This window comes from Protopterus annectens, chromosome 10.part0 (genome assembly GCF_019279795.1).
Source record: "Protopterus annectens isolate FY-2018-M chromosome 10.part0, PAN1.0, whole genome shotgun sequence".
NCBI lineage: Eukaryota > Metazoa > Chordata > Ceratodontiformes > Protopteridae > Protopterus > Protopterus annectens.
In genome coordinates, this window is record NC_056744.1 from 1,092,421,029 (window position 1) to 1,092,444,080 (window position 23,052).

At 40.0% G+C, this 23,052-nt stretch overlaps 1 protein-coding gene across 1 annotated transcript in view; it reads right to left on the reverse strand.

The window, feature by feature from the left end:
• Positions 1-20,159: 20,159 nt before the first annotated feature.
• LOC122814242 (cytochrome P450 4A4-like) overlaps positions 20,160-23,052 on the reverse strand; it is a 445,176-nt gene continuing 442,283 nt past the window's right edge. The window contains exon 6 of the mRNA XM_044086841.1: positions 20,160-20,235. Coding sequence (XP_043942776.1) covers positions 20,160-20,235 — 76 coding nt within the window. The remainder of the gene's footprint in view (positions 20,236-23,052) is intronic.

Below are 23,052 nucleotides of genomic sequence, written 5' to 3' on the forward strand. Positions count from 1 at the left end.
ATGTAGAGGTTTTGCACAAACTCATTCCATTTCATGCAAAATATTCACAGCCTTCTGCATAACCTGATCATACATTAGTCAGGTGTGCAACTGCCATACACAGTGAGTGACAGTGGTGGTGCAGCTCCCTCTATAGTTTGTCCCACCAGTGACAAAAAGCCAGCCAATGGCAGCAACAGCATGGCAAATCCTCTGCATGCTTGTGCAGGGTACATGGCTGTGCAGGCAATGTGGTAGCATCTAGTCCAAAACTAATACTTGGTACTTGCAGTGTTACCTGTGGGCTACACTAAATGTCAACTTATACTGTACAGCATTTCTCCATATGTCATACCCAAATGATATACTCATATGCTTGTAAGCTTTCTACCTCCTTTCCTACTAATCTATACAACCTTTTTCTCAACTATTATTTAGTGCTTAGTTGGACCTGCTATATCTCTGATCCCTCCTTGCCTCTTTCCTTTATTTCCTCCCAACCTACCTGGACTCATTTACACATTTTCCTAGCATTATTAACCCCCAGCTTAAAAGAATGTTTAACACATCGTATATACCCATTTTATGAATTTCTCTATATCTGTAGTTTCATTTTTATATGCAAAGTACAGTTGTGTACTCTTACCATAAATGTAGATGTTCGAGTGTGTTCACTGTTGCAGTCATCACTGTTGGGTTCTTCCTGCTGGCAGGCAGCCCTCAATTGGCCAGAGTCCCAAAGTCTGAGTCCGACGTCGGCTGAGGTAGTTTCTTCCCTGCCTCTGCCGATGCCATTTTCCTCAGTTTTTCTTGCCCCAGATGTCAGGTGCCCCAAAAACAAAAGGCCAATAGCTTAGTCAGAAGAATAAACATATATCAAACTAGAACATAACCAGAAATCACCAGCAAATATACCTCAGAGGAAGAGTAGTGCTAAGGAAACACAGACAGTACTCATAAAAAACAGCAAAAGAGGGGATAGGAGGGAGGGTAACCCAGACTGCAACAGTGAACACACTCGAACATCTACATTTATGGTAAGAGTACACAACTGTACTATGTTCATCGAGGTTCACTGTTGCAGTCATCACTGTTGGGTTGAATCCCAAAGCTAAGAAAGGGTGGCTGGAGATGGTAAAGAAGGGGCGGCAACAAGGCTCTGCAAGACTGCAGAGGCAAAGCCTGCCCTAGATTTAGAGTAAAGTGGGAGGTTGTAGTGCTTTGAAAAGGTATGCACAGAACTCCAAGTAGCAGCTTCTAAGATTTCCTTGGTAGGAACTCCACTGAGGAAGGCTGCTGAAGTAGCAGCAGCTCTGGTAGAATGTGTCCTAATGTTAATAGGAACTGGTTTGCCATGATGAGAGTAGCAGAACCTGATGCAGTGGGCAATCCACTTAGAAATAGTTTGTTTATTGATTGCTTTTCCCTGAGATGTAGCAGCATAGGCTACAAACAATTGGTCAGTCTTCCTAAAAATCTTGGTCCTGTCCAAGTAAAAGCGAAGCTGCCTGTGTATGTCCAAAGAATGTAAAAGTTTCTCTCCTTCATTTTGAGGATTAGGATAGAAAGTAGGTAAATGAATGGTCTGATTCAAGGCTACTTTAGAAACCACCTTAGGCATAAAAGTGGGATTAGTCCTCAGGGAAACCCTGTCCTGATGAAAAATAATGAAAGGTTCCACAGCCATGAGTGCTTGCAATTCAGAAACTCTTCTGGCAGAGGTTATTGCTAAAACAAGAGCAGTCTTCCATGATCAAAACTTCAAATTTGTGGAAGCCGCAGGTTCAAAAGGAGGCAGAGTTAACTTTTCCAAAACATAGTTGAGATCCCAAGCGAGAACTGCAGCTCTTCTAGGGGGCCTTATATTCTTTGACCCCCTGAGATATTGTTTAAGTAACGGATGAGAAAAAATTGGAGGATCCGTATTGTAGTGTGCAGAAATAGCGGAGGCATGTATTTTGATAGATGAAAAAGATAGACCCTTATTCAACATCTCTGTTAGGTATTGTAAAATCAGATGAATGTTTGGGACTGTAGTATCAACACCCTGGGCCTGATTCCAGATGCAAAATCTTTTCCATTTTCCTGCATAAGATTTCCTGGTGCTGGGCCTTCTAGCTTCAAGAATTACATCCATTACCTGCCTGGTAAGGGTAGAATTGCTTATAGCCCCTGGATCCGCCAGGCTGCTAGATTCAGAGTTTTGACATGGCAGTGCAGGATCAGGCCGTCTTGTTGAGACAGTAGATGCGGAATTTGTGGTAGAATCCAGGGCGGACCCTGAACCAAGTTCATCAGGATTGAGTACCAGAATTGTCGAGGCCAGTTGGGAGCCAGTAGAATCATTTTTGGTTTGTCCTGTTTGATCTTTAGAAGTACCCTTGGTAGAAGAGGCAATGGAGGAAAAGCATACACTGAGAGGTTTTTCCAACTGAATGAGAGGGCATCCACTTTCCATGCCTGTTCATGGTAGGTCCTCGTGCAGAATGTTTGCAGCTGGTGGTTTTGGGGGGATGCAAAGAGATCTATGTCCGGGCACCCCCATGCCTCTGTTATCATCCTGAATATCTGAACATCCAACATCCATTTGTGTGGATCTGAGAGGTTTCTGCTTAGACTGCCTGCCAGAGAATAGTCTTTTCCTGGCAGAAATTGAGCTTGTAAATCTATCTTGTAGGCCAGTGCTGTGTTCCACAGAGTCATGGCCAGTCTGCACAGGGGGTAAGAGTGGGAGCCTCCCTGCTTGTTTATGTACCACATCACAGTAGTGTTGTCTGTCTTTATCAGTAATTGCCCCGGTAGAATAAGATCCTTGAAAGCTGTCAGAGCATTCTGTGCAGCTACCATTTCCTTGAAATTTATGTGCAGGTGCATTTGGTCCTCTGCCCAGGCACCCTGAAGACATTTCCCTTGCATGTGGGCTCCCCATGCATAGTCCGAAGCATCTGTCATTATCACTTGATTGGCTGGAGTGGGACAGAAAGGCTTTCCCTTGTTCTGGAGACAGTCTTCGGCCCACTAAAGAAATTCCCGCTGGAGGCAAGGCAAAATTGTGATCACTGTTTCCAAACTGTGGCAATGTTGAGACCATACACTCTTGAGGTACCACTGTATTTTCCTCATATGCAGTCTTGCATATGGTATTAGCAAAATGCAGGATGGAATGTAACCCAAGGCCTGCAGAATTTCTCTTGCAGTTAGCTGACTCTTTGAAGCCAGTGTTTTGAAAGAGGAAGCCAGTTGCACTTTTTTGTCTGATGTCAAGTAAGCCATATGGGTTGTAGTGCTCAACAGAGCATCCAGGAAAATAATCTGTTGAGTGGGTACCAGGTTTGATTTCTTTAGATTCACTGTAAACCCTAGACACCTGAGTAGATGCTGCACAAAAACCAGATGCTGAAGTAAAGTCTTCTTGTTGTCCGCTTGAATGAGACAATCGTCCAGATAAGGGTATATTTGAATTCCCTTCTGTCTGCAGAATGTCATTACTGGTGCCAGGCACTTGGTAAAGACCCTGGGCACAGTAGATAAGCCAAAGGGCAGCGCAGAGAACTGGTAATGCTTCGAGCCAGCTTTGAATCTGAGATACCTTCTGCATTCCTGCCTTATGGGAATATGCAGGTAAACTTCTTTCAAGTCCAAAGTCACTATCCAAGCGTTCTTGCTCAGCATAGGTAGCAGATACTGCAGAGTAAGCATTTTGAATTTTGGTATATCCAGAAAGGTGTTTAGTATGGAAAGGTCCAGGATTGGTCTCCAAGAGTTTTCCTTCCTGGGAACCAAGAAAAGTCTTGAATAAAAACCTTGCTCTATTTCTGTGTTTGGTACCAATACTATGGTCCTCATAGCCATGAGGGACTGAACTTGCTTTTGAGCCTCTGCCCACTGATGCTTTGGCAGGTCTGGCCATCCATTCGGTTTTGGCAAGGTATGGAAATTAAACTTGTAACCTCTTAAAACTATGTCCAGAACCCATTTGTCTTGAGTTATGCGGCTCCAATTGTGATAAAAAAGAGAAATTTTTCCTCCCAAAGGCACTTCCAGGAGAGGAGCCCCTGGAGCTAATAAGGGAGAGTCATAAAGACTGTTTCCTGTAAGGTTGTGACCTATCTTCTCCACCCTTGGGAGAAGGAGCACTTCACTGCCTGGGTCTGAAAGAGGTCTGGGCCTGTCCTCTTCCTCTGGTACGCCTGTATCTGCCTCTCAGGGATCTGTCCGAGGTCGGAAAGGACCAAGGCTTAGCTGGCCAGTTCCTGCCAAATCTAGGTGGTTGCACCTGTAGAAAATCTTTAACCATCTGCATAGATTTGGCCTTATCTTCCATTTTCTTTAATACCTCCTCGGCTTTGGCCCGAAACAAAACATTGCGCTGTAGAGGGGCATCCAACAGTTTGGCCTTGACCTGATCTGGCAAACTTTGCTCCCTTAACCAAGCATACCTTCTAATAACTGTGCCAGTTGCTGCAGCCCTGCAACAAGCCTCCAAAGAATCAAAACCACAGTGCAGGGTATGTTTACCCACCTGCTCAACAGTGTGCAATAAATCCTGTAACTCCTTATTTTCTGCACAACCCGAAACAGCTGACATCTTTTGTTTCAACACAGACAAAAGGTATTGCTGATATTTCAACATATGAAATTGACAATTCAAAGCTCTAATAGACAACGTAGCAGAAGTATAAACTTTTTTGCCCCATCTTTCCAAGGCTCTGGACTCTCTGTCAGAGGGAATAGGGTTCTTAGCAGAGGCCGCTTTAACACCTTTAGGGCCCTGAGAAAAAGTTTCTGGATCAGCTGAAGGATTTTTTAGAAAGGAATTTGTGAGAATGTGGAACCCTATAATACCTATCAGGTTTGACAGGAGCAGGAGGAAAAGAATCAGGAGAGAGGGTAGATTCTGTAAAAACATCATCCACAATGTCCAAGACAGGGGGGATAGCCAGGGGCCTATGCTAGGGGAGAAGAAGAAAATCTCTAAGCCTTCTCTTGGATTCAGAGTATTCCTGTCCTTCCCAGTGGAAATGCTCTCTCATGTCATGCAAGGTTTCCCCAAAAGAATAATCTTCAGGAGGAGAAGCTGAAGGAAGGGATTCTTCAGCATCAGAATCCTCATAAGGAGGGAAGGAATAATCCTGCTGAGAGGAAGAAGCAGAAGAAATTGAAACTTGATCTGATGAATCATAATCTGGCTCTTGCCTAGGCCTTTTGTCAGGAGGGGTATGGGAACCCCTGATCATAGTCAACAGGTCTTCGGCCATTTTAAGCATCTGTCCCTGAGGTCTAGGGCCCTGAACTGAAGAGGCCTGTGCTTGTTTCTTTGTCTTTGCTGGAGCCTTAGTCTTTGTCTTTGCCTTTAAAACTGATGCCATCTTTACATGAAGCTGTGTAGGCCTGAAAACCCCCTCAGAAGCCGGTGCCTGCAGAGCGGTTCCAGACCCATCTGAGGGGGCATTATCCGAAGGTCCAGTCCCTTGAAATTCTGAAGGCCTCATCGGCTCCTCGTGGGAGTCAGTAAAGGCAAGCGTTCCAAAAGTGGCGGACGACAGGGGCTGCGAAAGCGCCTCACTGATGACCGATGAACTGGCAACTGGCTCTGGTAGAGAAATGTCATCCGTTTTGGACCTCGGAGGCCTGTCTTTATCTTTGCGCCGTTTATAAACTCCGGCAGGATGAGAATCCGATGACATGTTGTAGTTAAATCTTCTCCCAAAATAATGGAAGGCAAAATCGTACCTGTGCTTAATAGTGCGTTGGTTAAATCTAGCACAAAACCTACAACTAGCTACATCGTGGTCAGGGCCTAGACAAGGGATACAGTATGAATGAAAATCCTTATGAGGTATTTGCTTCCCACAAGAAATACAATTATTAACTTTTTCTGACATCGGACTGGAGCAAGAAAAAAGTTTCCCCAATGGGGTACTTAGCTTTAAGAAGAATTTCCTCAGATAAATCACCAAAAGTGAAAAGGAGTCGGCCGACCGGCACTTGCAAACTGCTTTGCTTCGGGCACCACGTGGCAAGAAAGACTGAGGAAAATGGAGTCGGCTGAGGCCTTTATACCCCTGGCGCTCTGACGTCAGGGAAGAAGCAACCTCAGCCGACATCGGACCCAGACTTTGGGACTCTGGCCAATCGAGGGCTGCCTGCCAGCAGGAAGAACTCAACAGTGATGACTGCAACAGTGAACCACGATGAACATCTGTAAATAATTTTTGTATCTAACTGTAAACACTATGTAACTGAATCATTTTTGTATCTAACTGTAAATACTGCATCTGGAGCTTTTCTCCTCGGGTCTCTGCTGAAAAAGGACACCTTCCTAGCCAGACTAACCCGGTTAACAAATGGCAAATAAATACAGATAAATAAATAATGCTAGAAGTCATCACTATCTGAACAGTGATAAGTGGTCAGTGGCACAAATGCTAGTTATATTAGTAGAGTTTGTGGAGTTGTAATATAGCAGATGATATGACAAAAAATGTAATGCTACAGTCAGAGTAATTAAACTTGATGTTTTACTGAAGTTGTATTTAATTGCTAATGCAAGCATAATTTTTTTATCTTTAAATGTTTCATTGCTGCAACTACTCTCATTTTTTTGTTTCCTTTTTTAACTTCTTTCATTTTTCAGAAGTATGAAGGTAAGTGTGGTACTTGTCAGTTCCAACAGATGTGATATGATACTTACATGTATAATTACTTTGATAAATTCCTGTTTCAGTTTTGTAATGTTTTTTTTTTCCTTCCATTTTTACTGTGTGTTATAAATTGTTCATCTATGTTATATGTAAGAATGTGTATACTGACAAGTTGGCCTACGAGTGACTGCTGGAAGAGTAGGTAAATAAAATAACAAGTTTGTGTTGGTTTGTTCCTTAAAATGTGATAACATTGCCTGCAACCTGGTCCTGAGCATTTCCACTGCTAGACACTACAGTCTGCAATAAACAGGTTCACTGATGTTAAGATATTGAATATTAACTAAATATGATAATTTTACGCAGCCAAGACAGTAGCATGTATAACTACAGTAGTGTAATAAGATTACCTTCCTTACCAGCAATTTAGAGACCAAAGCTGAACATGTCACAGTAAAATCCAGTGGTCACAACCTATTTCTTCTTTTCTGATCCCACCTTACATATTAGAAATTATCTGCTTTAAATCTCACTTTTCATCAACCTTCGCAGAAACTGTCCATTGGTGCTCAAAACTGTGAAACTGAGAAAGTTTCAAGAACTTTAAAAGATTCAAAGATTTAAAGTAAAGTTTATTATCATTAGGTACACACATGTGCAACCTAAACAAAATTTCATGCATCAGCTCCTTCTTAAGATTACAAACCGAAAGTAAAAACACATAAAAGCAAAAGAATGAACACAACATAAAAAATTCCTACTCCCATTACCCGTACAAAAGAGCAAAAAAATTCCAACACGTGAATACAGAATAGGTATACCCTCCCCTAAGTTATAATAACTGCTCCATTTAAATAAAAGACACATTACAAATTTCATACTGCCTAAGTTGTCTGTGTAATATTGCACTTGATGGGGATAATATAAATAAATATTGCACTTACTTGGAATTTGTGTGATATATATTACACAACAGACTACAGGTATTTGTGAAAGAAAGAGCTGACTTAGTTAATGTCCAGTTCTCTAGGACTTATGCTCTAGTTCAGAAGTCTGACGGGTCGGGTAGAAACTGTTATTGAATCTGGTAGTCCTGCAGTGGATGCTGTGATATCTTCTACCCGATGCCAGATGCTTAAACAGTCCATGCGCTGGATGTGTGGTGTCTTGTATTATTTTGGTGGCCCTTCTGATGCTTCTTGCAGAGTAAAGTTATTGTATCAATGAAAGACTAAAACACATTACCTTCTCTGTGACCCTTACCACTCTCTGTAATGCCTTCCTTTCTGTAGCTGTACAACTTCCAAACCATACTGTGAAGTTGTTGTTGAGGATATTCTCAAAAGCACCTCTATAAAAGGTGGAGAGGATATGAGGTGGAAGCTTAGCTTTCTTCAGCCTTCTCAAAAAATGAAGCCATTGGTGTGCTTTCTTGACCAGCTGGCTGGTGTTCCTCAATCACAAGAGATTCTCTGATATGTGTATCCCTAGGAATTACATACACTTGACCCTCTCTACACTCCCACCATTGCTCATGAGTGCTGCATGGTTTGTTTTCTTTTTCCTGAAGTTGGTAATAATCTCTTTGGTCTTGCTTACCTTCAGGTCAAGGTTGTTCCTCCTCACACCAGCTGATCAGAGATGCCACCTTCTCTCTGTATGCTCTTTCACCCTCCTTTGTGATGAGCCCCACAACTGTGGTATCATCAGCAAACTTGATGATATGGTTAGACTTGTGCTTTGCATATCCGTTGTGGGTCAAGATGGTGAATGACATCCCTGTGGAACTCTGGTATTAATCTTGATACACTTTGATGTGCCAGTTTTTTTCTATCAGCTGCATTGGTACCACTGTATTAAATACTGAGCTGAACTCTATGAGCAGCATCCTCACATAGTCATTGCCCTCTAGATGTTCAAGAGAGATGTGTAGTACTAATGATTTGGCATCAGCCATGGAGCTGTTGGCTTTGTAAACAAACTGTAGAGAGTCAAAATATGGAGGTAGGCTGATGACAAATGCTTTTGATCAGCCGCTCAAAACATTTCATAACAGTGGATGTCAGAGCAACTGGTCAGTGGTCATTAAAGCTGGAAGGGAGGCTTTCTTAGGCAAAGGAATGATGTTTGTTTTCTTATAGCATGAGGGTACCTTTGCCATGGCAAGTGAGATGTTAAATATCTCCATGAGTACTGTGCACAGTTGATCAGCACAGCATTTTAACAGCTTGCCCACTTCTATACAACTTAAGAAGTTCTTATGCAAAATGAGCATTTTGGCACTCACTTCTATGAACTGCATTACTACGCTTACATGTAACTGCATTTCTAATCCTAGCTGAGTTCCTTCTGTTATGATTAGCCGCAAAGAACTCATGCATGTGCATGCAAACTCTTCTTTCCTCTGCTTTCTGGTGCAAAGTGCAAGTTAGTGCAAGTGTATTTCTCTTCTGAGGAGGCACCTAATTTTTGCACCTATCTTCAGAGAGGAAGGAAGATGAGGGACTTATGGAACTTCATACTGGTCGTAAGGTTTGCAGCAATGCCACTTGTACTAAATATACCCCTTATCAATGGCATATTTTTGCAGACGTAACTACTGATGAAAATATCAATTAAATAATATGTAGATATTAGTGTAAAATGCAGACATTTAGAGAGTCAAAGATTTATAGATACTCCAAGGCCAATGAGTCTCATGACCATTCTTGCCATGCCAGTACCTTACCTAAGGCAGCAGCTCCTTTCTCTATGAGGGCCATACCAGTCAATCCTGGAGTAAATTTTGTCACTTCCAAAATGGCTGCACACTAGTAACAGCTTAATTTCAGCTCTCCTAGTGTGAAAACATAAACTCAAAAAAGTGAACTAGTGAATTTATCTTTTTGTGTACATTTCAGTAACTGAATTTCTTTTTTGCTGGCATCCAGGCAGCACACTTATTATCCAGAGAAACTGAAAGAAAAGCAATCACAAAGGGTGAGAAGAAAACACTGTCTGGGAAGCATCTTGCAGCTGTTTAGTAAAAAGCAGTTCAGGCTCCAGCTTTGGTGCAACACATGACTTCCAGTAGTCTAGTGAAAAAATAAGTCAAATGTGCTCACAGCTGATTAAAATAAATGACACAATGAAGGAATATACTAACTCAAATAACAAAATGCTGAAAAAATGGAAGAAACTTTAAACAGATACCTAGATGAGGTGATAAAACTGCAAAAAGTCAGAGGTCAAAATGAAGAAAAGGCTGGCTGATTATGAGACTGGTCAAGAAGAGATGTTTCAAAAAATGGTAGAATTATAGGACAGAGCATATATGGAAAACCTGAGAATTTCTGCTGTACCAGAGAAACTGGAAGGAACAGATTGTATTAATTTTAAGAAAGCCCAAATAGGCAACCAGACTGGCATTCCACACCAGGAGTTGTTAAATGAAAGGAAACATTGTGTGTATGCTCCAAATCTGGCCACGAGAAAGCAACCCAGGCCTTCAATAGTAAAGATGCAATCCTACAAGCATAAAGAGTTGATTCTGGCAAAACTGTGGCAGAAGGACAAAGTACTAAAAGTGGGAGACAGTAGAGTGTTTGTGGAAAATGATTACCCCCAGGCCTTCAATAGTAAAGATGCAATCCTACAAGCATAAAGAGTTGATTCTGACAAAAATGTGGCAGAAGGACAAAGTACTAAAAGTGGGAGACAGTAGAGTGTTTGTGGAAAATGATTACTGTCTGTACACCAGACAGAAGAGGAGTAAATGTATTCCAGCATTCAGGAAATGTTGAGAAGCAGGTGTGGATTTCAAACTGCTGTATTCAGCTATTTTCAGAATATTTCTTCCTGGAAGGTCAAAATCATTTCTGGATACAGAACATGCTAAGGAGGAACAACAAAAGTTTGTTCAACAAAAAGTGAGCTATCAAACAGAAGGGGGTGCTGCTTCTTATTCTTGTGATAATAAAGCCCATAGAGAGAATGTGCCATTGTAACCTTTTCCAATGTTCCAAAGGAAAATGCTTGAGAGGGAGAAAAAAGCAGAACAGCTGACAAGAAGAACCAGAAGTTTGTTGGAAATAAACCAGAGACTGCATTTGGGAGATGGAGAACAACAGGAAATAATCTAGCAATTCAGAAACTGATGAATGTTGTTGTTGTTGTCTTTCGGCTTTTCCCGGTTAGGGGTCGCCACAGCGGAACTCCGGTCCGCTCATGATTGGCAGTAGATTTTCACGAACGCCGAGGTACCAACTCGATGTTCAACCTTCAACGAAGGCACGCCCATTTACACATCTTTCAAATGCCTACCCAACCGCGGGGAGGACATGCAGACTCCACACAGAAGGCACTCCCCGCACTCCAGCCGAGAATCGAACGGGAGAACCTCTTGCTGTGAGGTAACAACGATACCGCTGCACCACCACAGCTCAGAAATTGATGAATAAATGTGGGATTACAAACCATTAACTACATTTGTGAAATATGACAGAACAAGAAAACCTGTAAATACTGAACTTTTTGACTTTGTTAATCTTGTAGGGGACTCCAAAGTAAACAACCTACTTCATACCACTAATCTTTGGAAGAACATTTGGAAGAGGAAGAGGAATGAAAGAGTTAACTGTAAGTAAAACAAAATTTTGTTCTTAACAGTATTTTTGTGATAAATGTTATACATGGTGTGTAGTATTGATAGTAAAGTAAATAGCAACCCCTATTTTTCCTTCTTTTTTCTTTCTGCTTGCTCAGTTTTAAGAAATGTAGGTGCAGCAATGTAAAAAGTGAAGAAAGCCCAGACAAAAGATCACAATATAAGAACAATTGGTGTGCTTTTTCTTACTTTGCCTAGGGTAATGACTAGATTAAGGCCCTTGGCTTGAAATAATAACAGATTTTAAGAGGAAACAAATAAATAAAAGAACAGTGAGAATAATGAAAAGCTTTTCTGTAGCAAATAAATGTTCACAGGGCAATATGAAAAGCTTGTAGTGGAAGGCAACTGTGTATCTGGTTCTCATGTTTCTAAGGAGACAATCACATAAGGGGACAATAAAAGCATAATACTTATTTTTTCAATGCCTAGGAAATAATGTTTTCTGAAATTCCTGAAAACATCCAAGTTGATTTCTACAGCTGGAGAGGAATAAAGACAAGATAGAAAGCAACAGCACTTATTGGAAGTAGATGCACAGGCTATACCATGCATCTTACCATGAATAACCTTCATTATGCATCATTTCAAGCCTTTGAGCATGGCTGTCAATCTGGGACAATTGTTCCTATTGGGGGGGGGTTAAAATTCATCACTTGAAGATGTACATAGTTTTGTGTGCTAGTCCTGGGCCTGTGTGTGCATGTTTTTTTGTTTTGTAAGATGTGACATAGTTATATATGGGTATGACAGGAAGCAGCTGTATAAAAAATCAACCTGTCAACCATTATGTATGCATGTAACAAAAAAAATAAAACCAGAAACTTTAAAAAAGCTATTATACATAACAGGTGGGAATAATAACTCCTTATCATAATGACACTTTCCATCTTATGTTTAAATGTGAATGGTCTCACAAATATATACAGAAAGAAAGAGGAGCGAACTACATTAAAAAATGTAGAGTGCAAATTGCTATGCTACAGGAGATACATTTGGAAAGAAATGAGCATGTGCATTTGATAAAGAGGGGATTTCAGGATGATTATTCAGTAGAATCTCTGGGACAAAGGAAAAGGGGAGTAATTGTAAAAGAAGCTCCAACAGTGATAGAACAGGGGAAAAAAAGATAATAATGGTAAACGGTAGTACTAAGGGGCTACTGGCAAGGGAGGAGGTTTACGCTGGCATGTACTAATATTTCACCTAAAAGTGCTACAATGGAGCTTAAGACAATTCTAGGAGAAATAATCAGCTTTCAGCAGGGAATATTACTTATAGGTGGGGACTGGAATTTGATTTGCAACAGCGAGAATGTATCTTGGGGGGGCTAGAAGGGAAAATATAAGAAAAGAGGGTAGATATTTGAAGAAATTTATGAAAATATTTGGTATGGAAGATGTGAATTCAGTAGGAGGAGTTCGGAGTGAATTTACATATCATTCCTCAAGGTACAAAACTTGTCTAGGCTAGATAAGCATTATATTCACAGGAACATGAGCATTTAATTGAAAGTTTTGGTACACATCCGATAACTATTTGAGATCATGCACCAATAACAACTACAATAAAAATACAAGGTAATGAAATAAAAATGAGATACTGGCACTTCCCCACCCATCTGTTAAAAAGAGAAGAATTTAAGGAATGGGTAGTGAAAATTATTCGGGAATTATCAGGGAAGACAGAAACTTTTTTTCTGAAAATATAGCTAGGGAGTAGATAAAATTACAGTGGAGTTTAAAAAATAGGATGGAAATAAAAGAAAAAAAATAGATAGGGTTAAGAAGTAACTAGAATTATTTAGAGGAACTGAAAAAGGTTAAAGAATTGCGGAATAGGGGGAATCACTTAGAACAAGAGGAGGCGCATTTGCAGACTGCAAAAGAGAAAATAAGGGACTACCTCATTATTATGAAAGAGTTTAGAAATACTGCTGTTAAGCAACTGTTGTTTTGATAATAACTCCAAAACACAAAAACACTTTGTACAACGGCTTAGGCAACAGAAAGCAGAAAGCGTTTTTGCCAACCTGTATAACACAGAAAATAACCAGAGATCCAGTAGAGGTATTAGAAATATTTCAAAAAATTTATGAAACTCTGTATAAAGCAAAAAATGTGGACATCAAGAAAAAGTATGAATGGAAATATTCATGGAAGAATTAAATATGTCAAAGTCAAAGGTAGATGAGGCTCAATTACTAACAGTTAGAATAGGAGGAGATGAGATAAAATGGTGTTGTATAACCTATCTACAGGAAAATCCCCAGGAGTAGGTGGTATTCCTGTGGAAGTTTGGAAGCTAGGAGGGAAGAAAGTGATAAAGATCTAGAAGGTTTTGTTTAACAGTATTTTAAAAGGATGAGAAGCACCAACATACTGGAAAAGAGCAGTGGTGGCTGTAATACATAGAGATGGTAAAAAAATTATCAAATCCAACGTCAAATAGGTTCATTTCAATTTTAGACCATGGTTATAAAGTGTTTATGTCTATAATGGCTAAACGAATGCAAAGGTGATTCCAAAATTGGGTCTATATTAGATCAGCAAACGCTGATTAATCGACCTTATGTAAGCGAAAGCTTACAATCTCGAACTGTCAGATCAGCGATTTTTTTCCTAGGGAAAATAATTGCTGATCCAAAACACATACACACAACACAAGCACACCAAACAAACAGAAATCCACACACGTACACCTAAAATCTGACACCTAACCCTACGCTAAACTATGCACACACCACTAACTATCCACTTACCTTAACCCAAACCCTAACCCTAATATCCGTCACTATCACATACTCACCTCACCCGCTCCCTAACGCTAACTCACTTAAATCCACCCTAACCCTCATGTCCACACAATCGCACACATACCTAACCCAAGCCCTAACCCTAACTCACCTAACCCACCCTAACACTCACATCCACACAATCGCACACTTACCTGAATCCGACCTGTAACTTTCCACCACAGCACTGAAAATACCGAAGCAACAGAAATGGAGAACCGAATTCTTTCCCTAGGAAAAAATTTGAGTTTCTGTTGCTTCGATATTTCTAACTTTCACTAAATTAAGGTTGATCAATCAGCGTTCGCTTGTTTAAGTGTTCGCTGATCTAATATAGACCCTCCAAAATTGATAGATATGGATTAATGTGGTTTTGCAGAGAGGATGTACACATTTATAGGTTCATAGGTTCTTAGGTAGGTACTAGGCTATCAGCCCAAGGGCCTACATAAGCCTAGCCATCAAGGTACCATAGCTTACGCCACCCAAGAAAGTTATTTTCCTGTGCCACTGTCCAGCAGAGACACAGAAGTGATCCCCAGGGTGTATTTCCTATTTCCCATCCACTCATCAAGATATTTCTTGAAGAGTGCTAATGAAGAACTTTGCTTGACATAGATGGGTAGCTTGTTCTAGAGTATAGGAAGTCTCTGGGACAGGAATCTATCCCTCGAGCATGTCCTGTTTATTGTGGTGACAAGGTTTAGGTCCCTAGAGCGTGTAGCTTGGAGGGATTGGGATTTCTTTAGGTGTAGCATGTCCAACAGCTCTGGGTTTGACATAGCTTTATATGTTAGGCAAAGATCACCTCGGAGTAGGTGATATGCTACGGAATAAAGCTGGAGTTTTTTGAGGTGGTCGGTGTAGGGCATTTGTTTGAGGCCAGTAATCCTCTTTGTGACGTACTTTTGTGGCCTTTCCAGCTGCTGCAGATGTCTTGTGAGGTACATTCCAAAAGGGACGTTGTACTCTATAATGGGTCTAATAAGTGACGAGTAGAGGGGAACAATGACCTCTTTTCCTGGATGAGAACCCTTTTATGATGAGGTGTGGCACATAGAAGGACTTCCTGACTACTGTGGCGATGTGACTATCAAAGGAGAGACTACTGTCCACCTGGTTCCCAAGGTCTCTTATCATGCATTTGGTGTTAAGTAGATTGCTGCCTATGTGATAGTTCATGGGTACAGAGTTTTTACCAAAGGGGATGACACTGCACTTTTTGGCATTGAGCTTGAGGTCATGGCTCTGACACCAGGCATTTGTCTCAGTGAGGCCCTTCTGTAGTATGTCCACATCATTTGGGGACTTGACTATGGCTCCTAGTTTGCAGTCATCTGCGAACTTTGACAACATTAACAGAACATTGATGATCCAGAGGGAAGCAGAATGTAAGAAAATACCATTATTGATGGGTCTTGATGCAGAGAAAGCATTCATCAGAGTAAGCTGGGATTTTATGATAAGGGCAATGGAAGCATTTGCATTCCCTGATAAAATTATAAGGTTGATTATGAAGATATATGAGGGATCTGAGATGAAAATTAAATTTGGCGGGTTCCTCCCTAATATGTTCTGTTTGAACAGAGGACACAGGCAGGGGTGTCCTCTTTCCCCTTTGTTATGTGTGTTATATTTAGAACCAAAGGATTAAGAAATTCAAGAATATAATAGATTTGGTAGTCAAGAAAAGTGTTTTTTTTTCACAGATGATATAATTTTATACCTGATAAAACAAGGAAAGGACATTTTTGTTTTGTGGAACATCCTGACACAGTTTCAAGTCTTTTCAGGATACAAAATCAATGAAGATAAAACAAAGGCAATAGCTGCAAAGTATGTACCCACATATGAATTGGTTCAGCAATACCTATATTTATGGGGACAAGATAAAATAAAGTACTTAGGACAATGGATTAAAAAGGATTCTGTTATGGGAAACAAGAATATGTGGGAAGGGACTAAACAAAAGATAACACAAAAACTGAGAAATATGAAGCTCTGTTTTATGGATGTGGATAGCAAGATATAAGCAGTGAAAATGGTTTTAGTCCCTTTAGTTTTATACACAGGTCAGGCATATTTTTATCAACCAGAGAAGTTGTGGAGAGCAGTTAATCCTGGAGTAAATTTGTGGATACCCATCCAGTCATCTAGTTTATGTTTAAAGAGAAAACAGTGAGACGTACTGTTTAACATGCAGGGGAAGTTTATTCCAGATGTTTGGGAGGTGCTGAGTTATAAACCTTTCCTAGAGGAAACTCTTGTGAGACTGACACATCTCTACTCTTCTTCCCAAGTTCTAAAAATATACAAAAGCTCTCCTAAATTTACAAATAAGTGAGGCACGTTGAGCCTGATTTGCACATATTTACATTCTTTTTAGGTCAGTTTACATAGATTCAGCTATGCAAAACTGTAACTAGCATTCCTCTGCAGGCCAGAAAACTTCCAAAATGAGCACTGCTTATCTGCAGTTTACTTATTTACATACTGGCATAGCTATGTTATTCACACATTCACCTTATACATGTGAAGTGTGTGACTATTAATACCAGCCCTTGTCTCAAGTGACATATGAGCTGATTTGGAAATGTTTTGTGTCACGTTGTGTACCTTTATCCTTCTACACAACACATCAGTACATTTTTGCACAATTCTTATGGTGTGGTCTCCATGAAGCTGAATATCTCCCTTGGTCACTCTATACATCATAACAAAAAGTATTTTTTATGTTAAACAAGGTAATTTGAAAAATATAATGTGAATGTATCATCTACTAAATTATGTAAGGAAAAAAGTAATGGTGAAATGTAAACTTGGAGGAAGAAATTGTCAGTGAGATTAAATGAGAAGTGCCAACTCAATCAGACAGACGTGAAGATAGAAATAAGTTAATTCAACTTAATTATAAAGAAGCAGCAAGAGGCTTAGAAGAAGTTAGACATGATCTATGGCAATAAACTGGACTGTTGCCTGAATAATACCTCAACCTCTTAATGCAAGCAATCTTGACAAAACCTAAAATAATATGGGAACATAGGTCCAAAAATAGGGACAGATTTTAAATACTGATCTTATAATCTTAAAAAGTTGCTAGAATAACATGATTTGTGTTTGCATATATTTTCTGAAGGATATGCAGTTGGAAACTCGAATGTTTGTCATTATTTAATCACTTCAGCCCTTGCCAAAAACCCTCTGGTTTGATGAGGGAGAGGATAAAAATATGAGGCAAAAATGGTTTATTATCAAAATAGTGAATGGAGATGCTCTGCAGACAGAAAACTCAAAAGATGGATGTTCAAGTTTCCGTTGTGCTGAACATCGCCGTTTTCAAAAGTTCATATAATTTCCAATACCTGCTTTGTCCTATGCATAGTCCATAATGGAGATGGAACCTATCCCAGCAGGCAAGGGGAACAAAGGCATAGCTTCAGTCCTATGTTGTAAACAAATACTCTATCACAATTATTTTTATTTCATCATCCAAAAATTGCTACTGTAGTCATAACGCACTCTCCAACCTGATCCAAGTTAGTAAGGTAAAAATTCTTACTTATTTTTGCAACCATCCCATATTGGTTCTAGGTACTGATAATGCAGCACTTGCATGAAATTTGAAATCTGTTTGCATACAGAACCTTTCCTCTGCAACATCTGCTCAAGAAACACAGTGCCTGTACTACCTAAAACAGCCCACAGAACAAGCTAAAATCCAAATAAAACATATGGCAACAATGATGACCAGTTTGCAACAAAGAAGTATGTAGTAAAGTGGAAATGAAAACACCGTAGTTCTCTACATTCTGGATGTTTTGTTACACAGTGGATGACAGCGATCACATTTATTACATCTAGCATGTCGGCTCACTGATAAGATCTCTCCCTCAGAGCTCTGTGGTCTTGGTTTCAATCTTAAACACTGATAAGTATTTATATGGAATTTGCATGTTTTCCCTGTGTCTATAAGGGTTTTCTCAGTAACTTTAAAATCTCAGGACTCGCACTGTTGAGTCCCAAGATTTGGAGACCAAATGACCAAAAATCCAGACTTGCATACATTAGGTCTGAGACCATCATTTCTGAGAATATTACATTTTTGTCTGAGGATCATAAAGTTGGTATATTTAAGTCTGGGGGTTAAGGGGGACTTACCTCCTGCAAAAAAACAAACTTAACGGAAAGGAGTAATCTTCGATATTCACTCTTTTCCTGTATTTTCAGGGTTTTTTCAGTGTCTCAGGACATAGCAATGTGAGTCTTGTTATTTCAAAATAAGTTAGCTTTCTCCATTTCCTTCTACAAAATGCTAGTTCAGTTTGTCTGTAAATAATGTTTACCCTTGCATTTATGGGCCGGGTCATGGCTGAAAGGGGATGATGCATCACCCCAGTTAAAATGTGATAAATAAACATGCACTCTAAAATGTATCATTGAACTATCAGTTTAGTGTAAAATATACAAAATGTGGTCATGTGCAAATTTAGAAAAGCCCAGGATTCTAACTCATGAAAACAAGGGGTGAAAATGCTCATGCTGGACATGAAAGGCAATGAGAAACACTTCTTTCCAGAGCACAGAGAGAAAAAACAAAACTGACCAGAATCAGAAATCTGACAGCTGTCCCATTCATGAGGTCTGCTGAAAAGATGGCTACTTTGTATACTATGGTTGAAAATATAGTAACCAACACTGGCAAGGTGGTAGTACTGACCGAAATAAATAGATAAATTCTAAAATTTCTGTCACCCAGATTTAAAAATACTTTTTCCTGTGTTGCTGCTTATATTGTCAATTGAAAACTGTATGTATGTGCAGTCATTAAAAATACAAGCTACAGTGCTCTCTGTCAACTATTTTCATATTACATGCTATCCTAACCATGTATTAAACAAATGTTGACATTAAGTTTAGCACCTGACAATAAGATGAGATGATTTCATGACAAAATTGCAAAATGCCCTCTGGTGCAGAGCTGTGCAATGACAGTGCCCCCAATTAATTAGAGTAGAACCAATAAAGATATATTGAAAGTATGGAGTAAAATCCTTATAATTTGCCAAGATATTTCCACATGTTCAAGTCTCCACAGAAATACTGTGACGCAGAAAACTATTAGAGTGCTTACCTTCAATTCAGCTCCATGGAATGAGAATGTTTTTCCAGTCCCATGAGGTAAGTGTACAAGTGTGTGTGTGTGTGTGGGGGGGGGTCTTGCAGCTCTACATTACAGATGTAGTAGGTGGTCTGCTCCACAGTGCAAAGGTGAAGTGCAATCAGATATGGCAATGAAGGACTACTTTATCATTTCAGGAACAGACCAGCTAACTTTAATTCAGAAGATATGACACATCAATATACAACCCTCACAACCTCCCTAACCTCCTTACCTATTACAAACTACTTCCTAGATTATACTTGCAGACAGTTGCATTTACTGTTGCCACACAGACTGATACTGTTGCCGATAACCTTCCCTGTAAAACAGAGAGCTATTCCCTTTTCCCACCCTCATTCTTGCTTTTGTTCTTGATGTGATTATCCACTGCAACCTCTACTTTTAATTTAGATTTGTTTCCTAGAGCACCCGTTGCCTGTCATCATTCTAGGCATTCCCACTTTTTGTCTTTGGGAAATTAAACTCCACTCCTGCATAAGCTCATACTTCAAAACTATTCTGCTTTTTAAAATATGCCTGGTTAACATAAGCTATGCGTAGACCCCACTAGCTGTGCACATGCCTGTTTCATCCTTTTAGCTAGTGGGGTTTAGCTTTATTTGTATGAATGAACCTATAAAGACTTAAAAAGTAAAAAGTACAAAGTCATGTGCATTCAGAAGCCATGTAGCTGAAACACTATATGTCTTTAAGGGGTTATCTGCATATATTCCATGGGCCTCTACTACAGGGGGTTTAAGGTATTACACAGTGAAGACTCATGTTTTGCTTGTTTTTTTCCTGCAGTTTTTACTGAGTGGTTTGACTGAATGACCTTTTTATCCTTTAGTTTAGATGTTAGTTGTTTATGGATACTTATGGATATCAGGCTTGATTTTAAGTTCAGTGTTTCTAAAGTACAGCCAAACAATTTCCTTAAGCAAAACCGATAAGGTCACTAAAAACACCAAAACTTTTATATCTGCAGGTAGTGCAGTTTGGCTTCATTAGCCTGGAACCCATAAAGACTTAAAAAGTAAAAGTCATGGGCATTCAAAAGCCATGTAACTGAAACAGTATATGTCCTTAAGGGATCATTTGTATATATCTCATACATTTCCAATCTTCTTCTTCTTTTGGCTTTTCCCCATTAGGGGTCACCACAGTGGATCACCTGTCCGCTCATGATTGGCAGTGGAGTTTTACGGTGTCAAGTTGCCAGCCTGGCACCCAACCTTCCACAGAAGGCACACACACTCCTAGGGTCAATTTAGAGTGTCCAATCTACCTACAGCATGTCTTTGGGATGTGGGAGGAAACCTACACAACCACAGGGAGGACATGCAGACTCCGCACAGAAGGCACCCCAGCCGAGGATCGAACCGGAAAACCTCTTGCTGTGAGGCAGCAACGCTAACCGCTGCACCACAGCGGCCGCCCATCTCATGCATTTCCAATACAGGAGTCTTAATGTATTACAAAGTGAAAACTCTAGCTATGCTTAGACTTTCTAGTAGTTTTTACTGAATGGCTTGTCTGAGTGACCTTTTTATCCTTTAGTTTAAATTTATAATATTGGGAACATGGTTCAAGAATGTCAGCTAAGGAGAGAAAGCTGAAGAATTTTATGGCATTTCCTCTGTCTAAGTGAAATACTGGTTGCACTGTCCACCTAGAGAGACTGCTAATGGAATTTGGAGATATCATTCACTTACTGCCTCTGAGAACTATAGCTAGCCTCCATGTAAAGAATTCCTCACTAAGTTAATGCTCATGCACCTCACCTGTATAATCTATATTAACAAACACTTTACATTCTTACTAACCTAACCTCTCATCATACTGTTTATATAAACCTTTCATCACCTGCCCTCTCTTCACTCTTAGGGTGGACTTGTATATTCCTTTTTTATTTTCTACCACATTAGACTTCTAATGATTTTCTAGATACTGATTGTCATACTTAATCATCTTCTTTTTTTTTTGTTTTACTTCTTTTTATTTTTTCATTACTGGTATCCATTCACACTTTACTGTATCCTAGCATTCCACTATCAAACTGCATGTATATATATATATTTTAAATTACATTTGTACTAGTGTTTTATTCGATGTTATTTAACTCTCTGGAGCTTTTCTCCCTTGGCCTGCACTGAAAATGGGTATTTATTACCCAGCCAGACTTTCCCAGTTAAATAAATAAGGTTTTCAGGGTCACAGTCTGATGTTAGTATAAGTCAATGTCCTGCCACTTCAAAAGGAGGCAGAAATATTTAAGACCCCCCCTTTAAGCCTTTACAAAGAAGGCGCTCTCTGCACTGTCTCACCCCAATCACTCTTCTCAAACTTGCCTCATGAGAAGGTTACATTGAAGAGAAAAGGCAGCTGAAGAGCAATTAGACTGCAAAATGAAGAGCTTGCAAGAAATAATACATCATCACTGCAGGCCTGACCAGAAACTACTGGAACTATTGGAACTAATTTGTATAAATGGGATCACAGTACCTGATATCCCAGTTCCATAGTTACAAACTACCAAAAAGTTATCTCCTTAACCTGAATTGCACTTGCGTTTTCTATTTGTATTTCATTATTTTAATTTTATTTCATAGTAGGTTTAACCACCTCATGTGAAGTTCCATGATTTTTTTTTGTTTTGCTAATTGGAACAAACAATTGACTACCTGCACTCCCAAAAATAAGACTTCCACTACAGTTCAGTGAACTTCCCCCCCTCTATTTCATAGGTTGGTACTAGGCTATCGGCCCTAGGGCCTATACAAGCCTAGCCATAATAATTCCCTGGATATTTCTTCCCACAATATTTACTTCTCTGGACCCCTGTCTAGCAGGGCGACTGACATGATCCCCGGGGTGAATTTCCTATCTCCCATCCAATCATCAAGGTTCCTTTTGAAGAGGGCCAAGGAGGTGCTCTGCTTGACATGTATGGGCAGTCTGTTCTAGAGTATGGGGATTCTCTGGGTCAGGAACCTATCCCTCCAGCATGTTTTGTTCATTGTAATGACAAGGTTTAGATCCCTGGAGTGTGTGGCTCTGAGGGATTGGGATTTCTTTAAGTGGAGCATGTCCAACAGCTCAAGGTTTGACATGGCCTTGTATGTTAAGCAGAGAACACCTCTGAGTAGATGATATGCCACAGAGTATAGCTGGAGTTTTTTTTACATGGTCAACATATGGCATCTGCTTTAGGCCTGTGATTCTTTCAGTGAGGTATTTCTGTGGCCTTTCCAGATGTTGCAGATGTCTTGTGAGATACATACCAAATGGGGCATTATACTCTATAATGGGTCTAATGAGGGATGAGTACAGTGGGACAATGACCTCCTTTTTTCTGGATGAAAAGTCCTTAGTGATGAGGTGTGCCACATAGAAGGATTTCCTGACTGTTGTGGTGATGTGGTTATAGAAAGTGAGACCACTGTCCACCTGTGTCCCTAAGTCTCTCATCACATTTACGATGTTTAGTGTACTGCCACCTATGTGGTAATTCATGGGTACATGTTTTTTTCCAAAGGGGATAACTATACATTTATTGGCATTAACTTGAGCCCATGGCTCTGGCACCAGGCATCTGTTTCTGTAAGGCCCTATTGTAGAATATCCACATCATTTGGGGATTCAATAATGGCTCCCAGTTTGCACTCATCTGCGAACTTTGTTAGCCAGAGTCCCTTAGTGTTGGCCTGTACTTCAGAGAAGTAGATGCCAAACAAGAGTGGTCCCAGGACTGAACCCTGAGGTACTCCACATGTCACTTGTCTGGAGCTGGATTTGGAGTCGGCTACTTTTACAGTCTGGGTTCTGT